At 36.4% G+C, this 12,076-nt stretch overlaps 1 protein-coding gene across 1 annotated transcript in view; it reads right to left on the bottom strand.

Moving 5' to 3' along the window:
- The window catches only part of LOC306868243 (cytosolic carboxypeptidase 4-like), a 137,160-nt gene extending 125,531 nt beyond the window's left edge, over positions 1-11,629 (bottom strand). Inside the window, exons 1-4 of the mRNA XM_079414331.1 lie at positions 10,582-11,629; positions 6,035-6,098; positions 3,065-3,211; positions 749-880 (exon numbers count right to left, since the gene is read on the bottom strand). Coding sequence (XP_079270457.1) covers positions 749-880; positions 3,065-3,211; positions 6,035-6,098; positions 10,582-10,632 — 394 coding nt within the window. The 5' untranslated portion in view covers positions 10,633-11,629. The remainder of the gene's footprint in view (positions 1-748; positions 881-3,064; positions 3,212-6,034; positions 6,099-10,581) is intronic.
- Between the last annotated feature and the right edge of the window lie 447 nt (positions 11,630-12,076).

Raw genomic sequence — 12,076 nt, forward strand, 5'->3', positions numbered from 1 at the left:
GGATTTGCATTTTATGGCCGATTACCCGTTATCGCATTTGCCACTGGTGGAATCACATACAAAGATAAATCAAAGGTGGAAGCCAACCTCCCCCTGTCCCATGCAGAGCAAAATCACAATATATTCTACTTTAAGTTAGATTTCAATATGGCAGGTGCATAAATACGGTAATAGCGTTCTAGAGCAAAAGGCACAATAAGTGCTAACGCTTGGTTTGCAATGTCACCTGAACACTTTATAGCTGGAAATGTGTTATGAAAGATGGGAAAATGACTACAGATACAAAGAAGAGAACTGATGTGCATCAAAAGAAGCTATTTTATGGGAATTATATTAAACCACAGAGGTACACAACTAGAGTTGAAAAATGGAACAAGACTCTTTTTAGTATGAAACTGGGTTATGAACCAGCTAGATATTTATTTTAGATGCTACTATTTTATGACTGTTTTCAATTCAGTTACACGATCATTCAGTATTTGTTTGTTTGTTTTTTTAAGAAATTAATACTTATATTCAGCTAGGATGCATTTAATTGATTGCATGTGACATATATAATAAACACAACCTTTTCAGAGTAAATGTAATAAATATATAAGTGTGTATATATATATATTTTGGTTTCCACAAAGATATTTTATTTACTTATAAACTATTTAGCTTATTTGACTGTATCTCATGTACTTTAAATCATGAGTAGTGTGTAGTTTAGGAAGACAAATATGAACTGAGGTGAGATCTGACTCACCAGATGAGCAGAAGACTCTGAGAACCCAAAGACAGGCTGCGGCTCTCCGGGCGTTCTCTGTATTCTGCCGCAGCAAACCCAGAACCACCAGAACTGCATCTGCCTTCTGTGCTTTCAGACCAATCTGACGATCTGAGGGAAATAAGAAAATTATGTTCCTCTTTGACATTCAGAAAATGTGCATTTGTAACGTCTTGCTTTGACAGTGTTTTGCTCACTACAGTATCTGGGAAGGCAAATATTTTGAGCTGTTGGCAGCTGCGATGAAACAGATTGCTTTGGTTTGGAGATCAAAACCACATTCGCTGGGATGTCTAATAGGGGAAATTGGGATATCAAAGGGACAACATCACTTTCAAAAAAAAAAAAAAAAAAAAAAAAAAAATCTGAATCATTCGAACTGTGATCCCAAGTGATATATGAGATGAACAGTTTCAAGTAGACACAAAATCATATTTACTTTTTAATGCACGTTCCTGAATTTACTGTGCAGTTTTTTCGTAAATAAACAAATAAACAAATTTAGTAATTAAGCTAAAAAATTATTAATTCATATTAATTAATTATTAATATTAATATTCTAGAATATACCAAAAAGCCATATTTTTTTACAGTGACATTGTTCAGAAGTTATATTATTAAATTCTAGAAGATATCAAAAGCCAATATTTTGTACAATTTACGAGAGAAACATTACATAGAGATAACATTTGGCTAATATTGTATTTATAACATTAAAAATAAAACACTTAAAATGTTATGTTGTTTTAAATGCATCACATTTTAACTGAACAAGATTTAAATTTGAAAACGACTGAAGATTATCCAATATTTAATTGTTATTAAATTATCAGTGAGGATCAGGTTATGGCACAACATAATCTATATGTTAATATAATTAAATATATATTTTATAACTGATACATACAACACCGACAGATATAATAGTACATATATAAATTATAAAGAAAGAGTAACTTTTTTCAACCTTCTCCTCCAGCCTTCTTAAAGAGACAATTTTTCCATAATCAATTTCCAATAATCCCAAGCTAATAGATGTTCCTGTTGATTATCAATCATATCACTAGTCACATTAGGGAAGTCCAATGGGTTTCAAAAGCAACTTTATGTTGACTTAAAGCAATGGTTTGTTCAAAAATTTGAAGCTAGAAAGTGAATTAACTAGCAACCAGTACATTATTTAATTTTCTCCTTCTGTGTTCCACAAAATAAATTTGTTACAGATTTGGAACAACATAACAGTGAGTAAATGAGGACAATATTTTTATGTTTTGGTGAACTATCCTTGTAAGATGCAGAGTAACGAAAACACTTTTGGATGTTACAGTATTTCCATACAGTACATCAGCTATTTATGAATCTGGAACTAGTGCAGACCATTACACCATTTGAAACAGACAGAGATCTATGCTTTGTAAATGCAAATGGATTCTTGAAAACTCGGTGTGGGGTGGAAAATGCTGTCTGTAAAAACCCACCACCCAGAGAGGAACGCGACAGAAACCATTCAAACTCAACATCCCACAGGCGAATTAGTTTACTCTCTCAACAGATGGAGTTTGTTTTTAGACATATTTTGTCTAAATGGCAAAGAGAGATGTGAAGATGAAGGAAAATATGTCCTGCTGGTTTGTCTCACCCTGTTGTCGGGGTTCATTAGGACAGACATCAAAGTGCAAGAGTGGAACGCTGACAGACACGAGATCCAGCGAGGGATCAAACTCTCGCTTCTTAAGTTACACAACATCGAAAACACTGACTGTGCCTGTGCTCAGACTGCGACCTGTGACCCCTCAGGATTGAGGGCTTTTACCTGACCCAACAGTGACCCTACACATGCTGTCTGCACCCTCAGACGAGATGTGACTTATGGGCGTTCTACACATTAGAGACATCTATTTTTGACGAGGTACTATTTATAGCAGTCCAGCAATGAACTCAGAAATACTCAGCACTGAAGATGATTAAATTATAAATCATTATGAGAAATCCAACTGTCTCCTGCAGTGTGAACCACTTCAAATGAATGAGTTGAAGAGGAAAACGTGAAACTGAATTGGAGTTGAACTAATCTGAGGACACTACACTGTCTCTTAATCAAGTTCATGGAGCCAGTTATTTTTTTCAGTCCACACTGAAAGCTGAAATGTTGGGCGAAATGAGAAAATCGCAGCCAATCTGAAAATATCTTCAGCTAAAACGGAAATGCTGTCTTTATTACTTATCCTCATATTTCTGTCAATCACTCCTTTGTCCCCTCCCCTTCTCTCCTAGCCCCGCCTCCTCATCACTCACCTCGGTAGCCCACCTTGGCCAGCAGGTGCAGCAGCGGCAGTAGGATGGTGTAGTTGGGCGTGAAGCTGCGGGCTGAGTTCACCAGAGCCGACAGCAGGGCCTCGCTGCCTCCTTTCGATATCATGTGATGAATCCGTCTGTCTGTGCCTACAGGAAACAGCCGCCATCATTCCACAAAATGTCAAATTTAGGCTGATAACAACTTGTACGCCAAGCGGCGGTGCCATCTTTACCACTGGCGTGCTATCGCAAGATGATGTCTGGGTTTATTTTCGACTTTCTTTCAGAACTTATGAAAATTCGTGCTGATTAGAACTTTGTGCTGGAGGCTGGTGAATAAATTTGGCTAATTACTTTGCAGTGAATTAATTTCAGATTACAGGATTAGTATAGTACTGTTCCACCTCTACAAGAGTAATATTTGATAGATTTGTTGGTGAATAATAGACAAGAATAAGGCCAAGTTATGGAAATAAATAGCATTGAAACAGCTGAGTTTATATAATTAGATCCTGGGAGAAATGTGAATTGACGTCACGTCTCCTTTCAGCAGTATTTTCAATGTTATTAAGACTGTTTTAAAAGATTTGGTTTTGAAGGTAATGCTTCTGGATTATTGAAGATTTTCTACATTTCTTTTTTTTCCTGTCTTCTCAAAGTGTCCTGATGTAAATCAAGTACTTTATTTACATTTGTTCACTTAACAGGCGCTTAACAGACGCAACCTACAAATGAGGAATTTTTTTTATTTATTTTTTTTCTCCCACACAGTACACAAATTGAAACGTGCATGAACAAGTATTAATTAATTAATCTTTAACTGTACATGGGAGTTACTTCACAGGACATTTTTAGTGTTGTGATTGACTACAATTATATTTTATGATATTTTACAATTATTTTAAATAAAATGGCTTCTTTGTCTAAATAATTTAATAACTAGCATTTTGTATATTATAAATACACAAAAATAACAATATTCACGCATTTTGCATATTCAACAGGATGTTTGGAAATGTGTAATTTAACTTTTTTGTTTTGTTTTGCGTTGTTGTGTTTTGCGCTTTGTTTTGTGTTGTTGTGTTTTGTGTTGTTGTGTTTTGTGTTGTTGTGTTTTGCGTTGTTGTGTTTTGCGTTGTTGTGTTTTGCGTTGTTGTGTTTTGCGCTTTGTTTTGTGTTGTTGTGTTTTGCGTTGTTGTGTTTTGCGTTGTTGTGTTTTGCGCTTTGTTTTGCGTTGTTGTGTTTTGCGTTGTTGTGTTTTGCGCTTTGTTTTGTGTTGTTGTGTTTTGCGTTGTTGTGTTTTGCGCTGTTGTGTTTTGCGCTGTTGTGTTTTGCGCTGTTGTGTTTTGCGCTGTTGTGTTTTGCGCTGTTGTGTTTTGCGCTTTGTTTTGTGTTGTTGTGTTTTGTGTTGTTGTGTTTTGTGTTGTTGTGTTTTGTGTTGTTGTGTTTTGCGTTGTTGTGTTTTGCGCTTTGTTTTGTGTTGTTGTGTTTTGCGTTGTTGTGTTTTGCGCTGTTGTGTTTTGCGCTGTTGTGTTTTGCGTTGTTGTGTTTTGCGTTGTTGTGTTTTGCGTTGTTGTGTTGTGCGCTTTGTTGTGTTGTGCGCTTTGTTGTGTTGTGCGCTTTGTTGTGTTGTGCGCTTTGTTGTGTTGTGCGCTTTGTTGTGTTGTGCGCTTTGTTGTGTTGTGCGCTTTGTTGTGTTGTGCGCTTTGTTGTGTTGTGCGCTTTGTTGTGTTGTGCGCTTTGTTGTGTTGTGCGCTTTGTTGTGTTGTGCGCTTTGTTGTGTTTTGCGCTTTGTTGTGTTTTGCGCTTTGTTGTGTTTTGCGCTTTGTTGTGTTTTGCGCTTTGTTGTGTTTTGCGCTTTGTTGTGTTTTGCGCTGTTTTGCTGTGCTGTGCTGTGTTGTGTTGTGTTGTGCTGTGTTCGGGTTGTCTCATATTTAGAGTCCTTAATAACCAAATACAATAATGTCTGAAAAATAAAACATTATTAGGGCCAAAATTGTTGGTTTGTGATGGAAATAACACCAGAGCTGAGAGTTGTAAATAACAAACTGTGTACAATAAATTAAACTGACCTGTGTTTAGGTCTCTTTTTGTTTAGATTATCATAATTAAAAAAAATGATATTATAAAAATATAAAATGTATTTAAAAATATAAAAAAACATTATTATATATATTATATTATATTATATATTTTGGGAAAATCTGGGTTCGGAACAAAAAAAGAAAAGTAGCACAAATAAATAGGTGAAGATGCTTAAAGTTTTGCTAAAGTTTTAAAAACATGCTAAAAAGTTTTCAAAACCATTTTAGACCTAAAACAATCAATAAATAAATCAATCAAATAAATATTTTTTAACAATAATTTAAAGAACATATAAAATAAATATTATACAAATAGTACTTACATTTTGTACAGTAAATTAAATTGGCCTGTCTTTAGTTCACACTTTGTTTAGATTATCATGTTTAAAATTATTAAACAAATATATAATTATTAATATTATATTATATATTTTTTGGGGAAATCTGGGTTCAGAGCAAAAAAGTTATTAGCAAAAATAAAAGGGAGAAGGCATGTTAAAAAGTTTTCAAAACCATTTTAGACCTAAATTAATCAATAAATCAATCAAATGAATACAATTTTAATAATAATTTAAAGAATATATAAAATAAATATTATACAAATTATGTCAAATAAATTTTAAAATATTTCAGAAGTTTAAATATATGTCAGTCTATTGGACATATCCCTAGGACATCATCCCATGATCAAATCAATCCCTAGGACATACAATTGCCCAAAGTTATGCTCCTATGAAAAATGCTCCTATATAAGTGGTTTGCGGCTTTATTGGACACACCAAGTGGTTTCACTCCTCCTGGTTGATGAAACAAATCTCAGCACACTTGCAATCAGTGCAGAGATGTGACAGAAAACATTTGGCTGTAGAAAAAACCGGCGTCTCACCTGCTGACAACAGTTCATCCAGGACGTTCAGAATGTTTAGCATGTTCTCGATGTCTCCAGTGTTCTGAAAAGAGAACAGAAAGAGCAGCATGCTTAAAAGCTCAACCTAACCTCTGCATCGAGACTTCCTATAGCGTCCACACAAAATTTGGCTCAACAACCACAAAACAATCCAAGCAACTCCAATAAAGCAATTCACAGATGACTTCACTATTCACGCCCCATGTGAGATATAAAGTGTTGAGTGCTTCCTGGCTGGCACAGCAAAAATCTTCCAGCATTGTGTCCGTTTTCAGAATGCATTGAGACCCCGGCAGGGACCCGGAGCCCCGTGGTTAAAAGCAGCAGCAGTTGACGGGTAGGTGGTCGGGGGCTGTAATCCTCAGAGAAGGAACTCCACAGCTGGGGATTCAAGCTTCAGCTCTCATTATAGGGCAAAAACGACAGAAAGAGAGAGAGGACACAACATTGTCCTGCCTGCATTTGTGCTGGCCGTATCTTTCTGACAGTAGCCATTGAATCCTATTAGGAATCTCCACAGCCAACTGCACCGCAAAGAGATGTGTCCTGCCAGGGAGCTGTCACTCTTACCCACATTAGTCAACTGACAATAGAGACCAGTGTCAGCAGAGCAGTCATACATGTACTTTAAAAGTCAAAGGGGCAAGTTTCTGTAGGTGTGGAGGGGTATTGTTTGCCTCTAATAGATGCATTCTAGACACAGTGTTATTTTAGTATTATAGTATTCTATAACTATTATAGAATTAAAAAAAATAATGAGCTTTTATTTTCACTTCATCTACCTATCTTTCCATCCATCCATCCCCCAAAATGATTTTGGATCTCTAGATAGGAGAAGAAAATACTGCGTGACTTATTTTATTTTAGCAAAATTGTTTAAAATCTCCTGATCAACCTGAGTAAGGGAAACATGATTTCAAAAATACATAACATTAATATTTAATCCTTTTAGATGAGCAGTGTCACTATTTTTTATTATTCATTAATTAAATGTTACTTCACACAAGCTCCCAAATCAGTTTTCATGCACATTCAAATATTCCACATCAAAAAGTTTCATATCAGGTTTGTTATCAATGAGTATTTATGGGGTGAATGATATTTCATGTCTTGGACACCAAACCAAGAGTGTTATGTCTTGATGGGACTCATTTTAATATACATGACAACAAATGTAGGAGAGGATTTTCAAATCCAAGCAAATCCTGTTGCATGGCAGAAAGAGAAATAATAAAACTTGGAAACACCTGAGGGTGAACTATTGCTTGAACTTAATTTCAGAGGCTTTGTTGACCTTTATGAGGGCATAATTTTTCTAAAAGCATAAAAACACATATTTATGCCAAATTTCTTAATTAAACCAATGTTTTATTCAAAATCTCTATAACTATGAAACATAAAATAGAAAAATATGAAATGTTACCGATACAGAACAAATGAATTCAGTGTAAGGACATTTTTAGCCCTCCAAATTTTACTTCTATAGGGCAGGTTTGACACACTCTGTGGCATTTTCGCTCCATATACCCCCATTAATTTTTGCCCCTGAAGGTGACTGGTTTTAATGAAGAAACCACAACTCACTGAGGATGAACTTTTACACTAGTAGAACGGAGCGTGTGCTCTTTCTTGGAAATCGATGGCCCCGTCATCACCATCTGGGCTAATTCCATACCGCCGTGTTAATTACTCAACATTAATGAGTGTGACTAGCATAGAGAGCCAGCTGGCACATCATTAGAGCATTATTTGCCCAACAATCTTTTAACAGAATAATCCAACGATACTTGAAATTATGAGTAATTACATCTATTTTGGTCCAGCAACACCTACGCCAAACTACAATCAGAAAGCGTTAATGTTTCCCATCTGCCAACCGAAAGAAGGAAGTGCGGTAATATACTCAGGAACCACTTGAAAGTGAAACATTTCATATCCCCATTCGTTTTTAATACTCTAATGAGGAACATTGACTACCTCTCAGTGCACACCATTAACTTTTAAGAGGGTGGCAGGAGCGCGCCAGGAGAGCTTTGGCTGGGAGCCGGTCCTTTGAGGCCAAACAATTCTGAATAGCGCAGGAAATCTATTAAAAGTTATTCTGATACACCTTCAAAATGATTTTGTACATCTTAGACACCAAAGGCAGGACCTGGTGTGCCTCTGCAAGTCATACGAGAGCTATAAAACAGGAAGGGAAAAGCAGAGGAAGAATATGAAGAAAAAACTAACTCCGACACGGCACCCTGAGCGTCTGTGTCAGTCTCAATTTGAATTAGCAGGAATCCCATTTCAGGCACCAACAGCTCCATGTCAAGGACAGTGAATATGGGACTTATTGCTACGTTTGATGCCAGTCATGGCTGGTGGAAGGCGACACGCTGGCTGTGGCTAAACGAGAGGGTATTACTAGCAACCCTTGTCAGTTTGCGTTGTAATAAGGGAGTCAATTCAGAGCCGAGGCCACATGGCCAATGCCAAGAAGCTGGAAGGATCCTTATTTGAACTGACAGGACATACGGAGGCACGCTTTTTGCCCAAACAGGACAGCTTTTTTGCATCACGTTCAAAAGTGCTTTACGATATGGGATCTAGGGTACAGTAAAATAGGTAAAGTTGCCATAATGGGTTTAGGGGCAGAAATCCATCAAATCTATATTTAATAATAATAATAATAATAATAAATTAATATTTTTAATTTTAATAATAAAAACATTCTATTATCAGTTACATATTACAATATCACTAGTAATAATTATACTAGTATAATTAATAAATATACACAACCGTAGCAGTGGGCAGCCAATCCTGCGGTGCCCGGGGAACAGTTGGGGGTTCGGTGCCTTGCTCAAGGGTCTCACCTCAGTCGTGGTATTGAGGGTGGAGAGAGCGCTGGACATTCACTCCCCCCACCAACAATCCCTGTCGGACCTGAGACTTGAACAGGTCCAACTCTCTAACCATTAGGCCCCAGAACTGCCCTATAATGTTATTCGTTCTCTGTCCCTTTAAAGCGGTATACATTTTTCCCTCTGGTGTGATCAGAAACCTTTTAAAGCTTTCATTTAATCACACTCAGCTCATTGCTGCACTTGTTTCCTTCCAAACTGCTTTTCCACTTTTCCTTACAACGCTCTTATCGGCATAGGGGGAATAAATCTCATCTTATGGTTTTCACTCTCAATTAACCGCTTTGATGCGTACACTAAATAATTTCTTCCCTTCTGAGTTTGATTTTCATGCAAGAGGTAGAAAGTTATCGGGAATTCGGCACGTCACCCTACTGCGAGCATATAAGTCCTCCACGGCTCATTGGCAGCAACTGATATACAAATCACTGATATGAAATCAGTCACCGTAAGCTGTGGAAGTAGATAAAAAACACATTTATATGTACAATTTGGATATATGAGACATTTTGTGAGTGCAACCAATCTGCTCGAAACAGATATGGAAAACAATAAACTGGTCTACACATCTTTCATTTTAAACCAACAATAACTATTATATTGATGCTTGCAGTTATGCTGTTACTGTCTCTCTCAATGGTTTTAATAAAACACTACCATTATTAACTACTGCCAACAGCATACACAATACCACAATCAAATCTGACAAATATTTTATTCTGACAAATCATGCTGATCATGGCATTCTGCAGTGAAATGTACAAAATACATTTACTTTTTAGTACAAAAATAAAACATGTTTGTGCACGCTCCGCGTTCATGAGTCAGTCTGAATGAACAATATACTGCACTAATGGAAGACTAATTAAAAAAGTAAATAAACAACAAAGTTATTATTTTGTAATAAATGTAAAATGCTTAAAAACACTTACTTGATTAGATTAATTCTTGGCTTTAATAAAAAGAACATTAAATTTTGAATCTAAAAATATAAAACAGAATTGAATTTCTCTCTCTGATAGTCTAAGTAATGTTTGTTCCATTTATTTATACTAATATATGTTGAGAAAGAGTTCTGCTCCAAATACCATTAAACTAATGTTTAAAGTGATGTCAGTAGTAATAAGCCATTGTGTTTTATATGGAGAGGCTCACCTGGAGATTTAACAAGATTTAACACTTTTATGGGAATGTCTTAATCATAGAAGTCTGCAAAAAGTATATTTCTAAACGGCAATCGCAACTAAAGTGTTTACGTGATGCAAATTTTATCTAGTGTAACAAACTAAATCAAAACAAAAGACTTGAAAAAAGACTTTTTAGTATTTCAATTTCAATCCACAAATACCATCTCAAATTTAAAGCGCTGCATTCCATCGTGCACATTAACGTAAACGTTGTTAAACTCTCCTCCAGGGGGGTAAACAAGCCGCCAGCTACTTTTTATGGTACTGAGAGACCATGTCATTTATCTTTCTCACTCAGCACATGGAAAGTGTCCTGTATGTGTGGGTAGAGTTCCCAGCGTGCCTGCATCTGTGGGCCGTTCCTATGCTTGACGTGTCAAAGAACGAGAGAGAATCCAGATGCACTTGTTCACAAACAATGCACGCTTACCTGCAACGTGCTGAGGAGGACCTCGAGTCCACTGGAGCTCGACGCCGCCATGGTGGTCCTCGATCGTGCTGAAGAACCGATAGAGGAAGGAGAAAGGAAAGAGAGGTTAGAGTGACACAGAGGCAGCACCTTCTCCCTCTGCGCTTTAACAAGACAGACGGGTACAGTTAATGCTGAGAGGGGTTCAGCTTGTCGCCTGAAACTCTATCTCCCTCAGATAAACCCGCGGGCTGCTCCAGTTGTGCACGGACATTGAGATGAGGCTCCTATTAAAAGGGCCTGACGAGACACAGGGATTAAGCCAAGCCGAGCATTTCACAGGAGAGAGGACACGGCCTGGAGGGATATCAAGAGGCTGAGGAATCTGTGTGTGTGAGATAAAGAAGAGAAGTGAGCGAGAGTGTGTGTACATGCGTGAGAGAGCTAATATAGCCAAGCTGTGCTCAAACATGGCCAGGCACTGACATAAAGATGATCTATCCCCTGAAATTAATCTCGACGGAGTAAATGAACGTGATTAGTGTGGGAGACACACTCACAGCTGTGTTTTTGTTGCTATCCCGGCTATCAGGGAATGTTGTCCGAACTTTGGCTAATGTTCTGGCAAGGTTCTCGCAAAGTTAAAGGCTCTCCCTCTAACATTACTAGAATGTTAGATGGTCTTTAATAGCGTTCTCAAAATATTAGCACAAAAAACGTTATTTAGAGATTATTTGTCTTTGTTTTGTTTTCCCATAATGTGTTAGTTAGACATTCCGGATGTCTTTTTAACATTACTACTTGTTTCAGAACTTTTTCTTTTTAAACATTATACAGAGAACATTCAAAAGTAATGCTACCATAATGTTTGCAAAAAGGTGTAAATGGAACATTCCCTTAATGTTTTGTAACGTTCGCATAACCAAGAAAAACGTTTTTTAAATGTTTAAAAGCTGGACGTTTTAAATTTTCAGTGAACATTCAGAAACAATGTTTTCATAACTTAATGAGACCATTCACAGAACCTTAAATGTTATGTATGTGTACACTGTATACATAAACTTTATGGAACAACATCTTTTTGTTTAATGTTACTACTTTCTACTTGTTACTTTTGAATGTTCTCTGTATGTTCTGAAAAATTTTAAACTTTCAGAGAACATTCAGAAATAACATTTTCTTAAACTACATTGTAAAAAAAAGTTGTGCAAACTTAAAAGTTTAAGGCAACCAGCTTCAGCAGATTTTTGAGTTTTTGCTGAAGCTGGTTGCTCAACTTTTGACTTTTTACAGCACTGTAAAAAATAAATAAATAAAAAGTTGAGCCAACTTAAGTTTAAGACAACCAGCTTTTCTCATTTTTCTCAAACTTCTTGTTTTAAGTTTATACAACAAACTTTGAGAAAACTACAAAAATAAGTTGAGAAAACTCAAAAATCTGCTGAAGCTGGTTGCCTTAGAAAAAAAAGTTGAGCCAACTTAAGTTTTTTTCTTTTTTTACAGTGTAATGAAAACA

The sequence above is a fragment of the Barbus barbus genome (genome assembly GCF_936440315.1).
Source record: "Barbus barbus genome assembly, chromosome: 50".
NCBI lineage: Eukaryota > Metazoa > Chordata > Actinopteri > Cypriniformes > Cyprinidae > Barbus > Barbus barbus.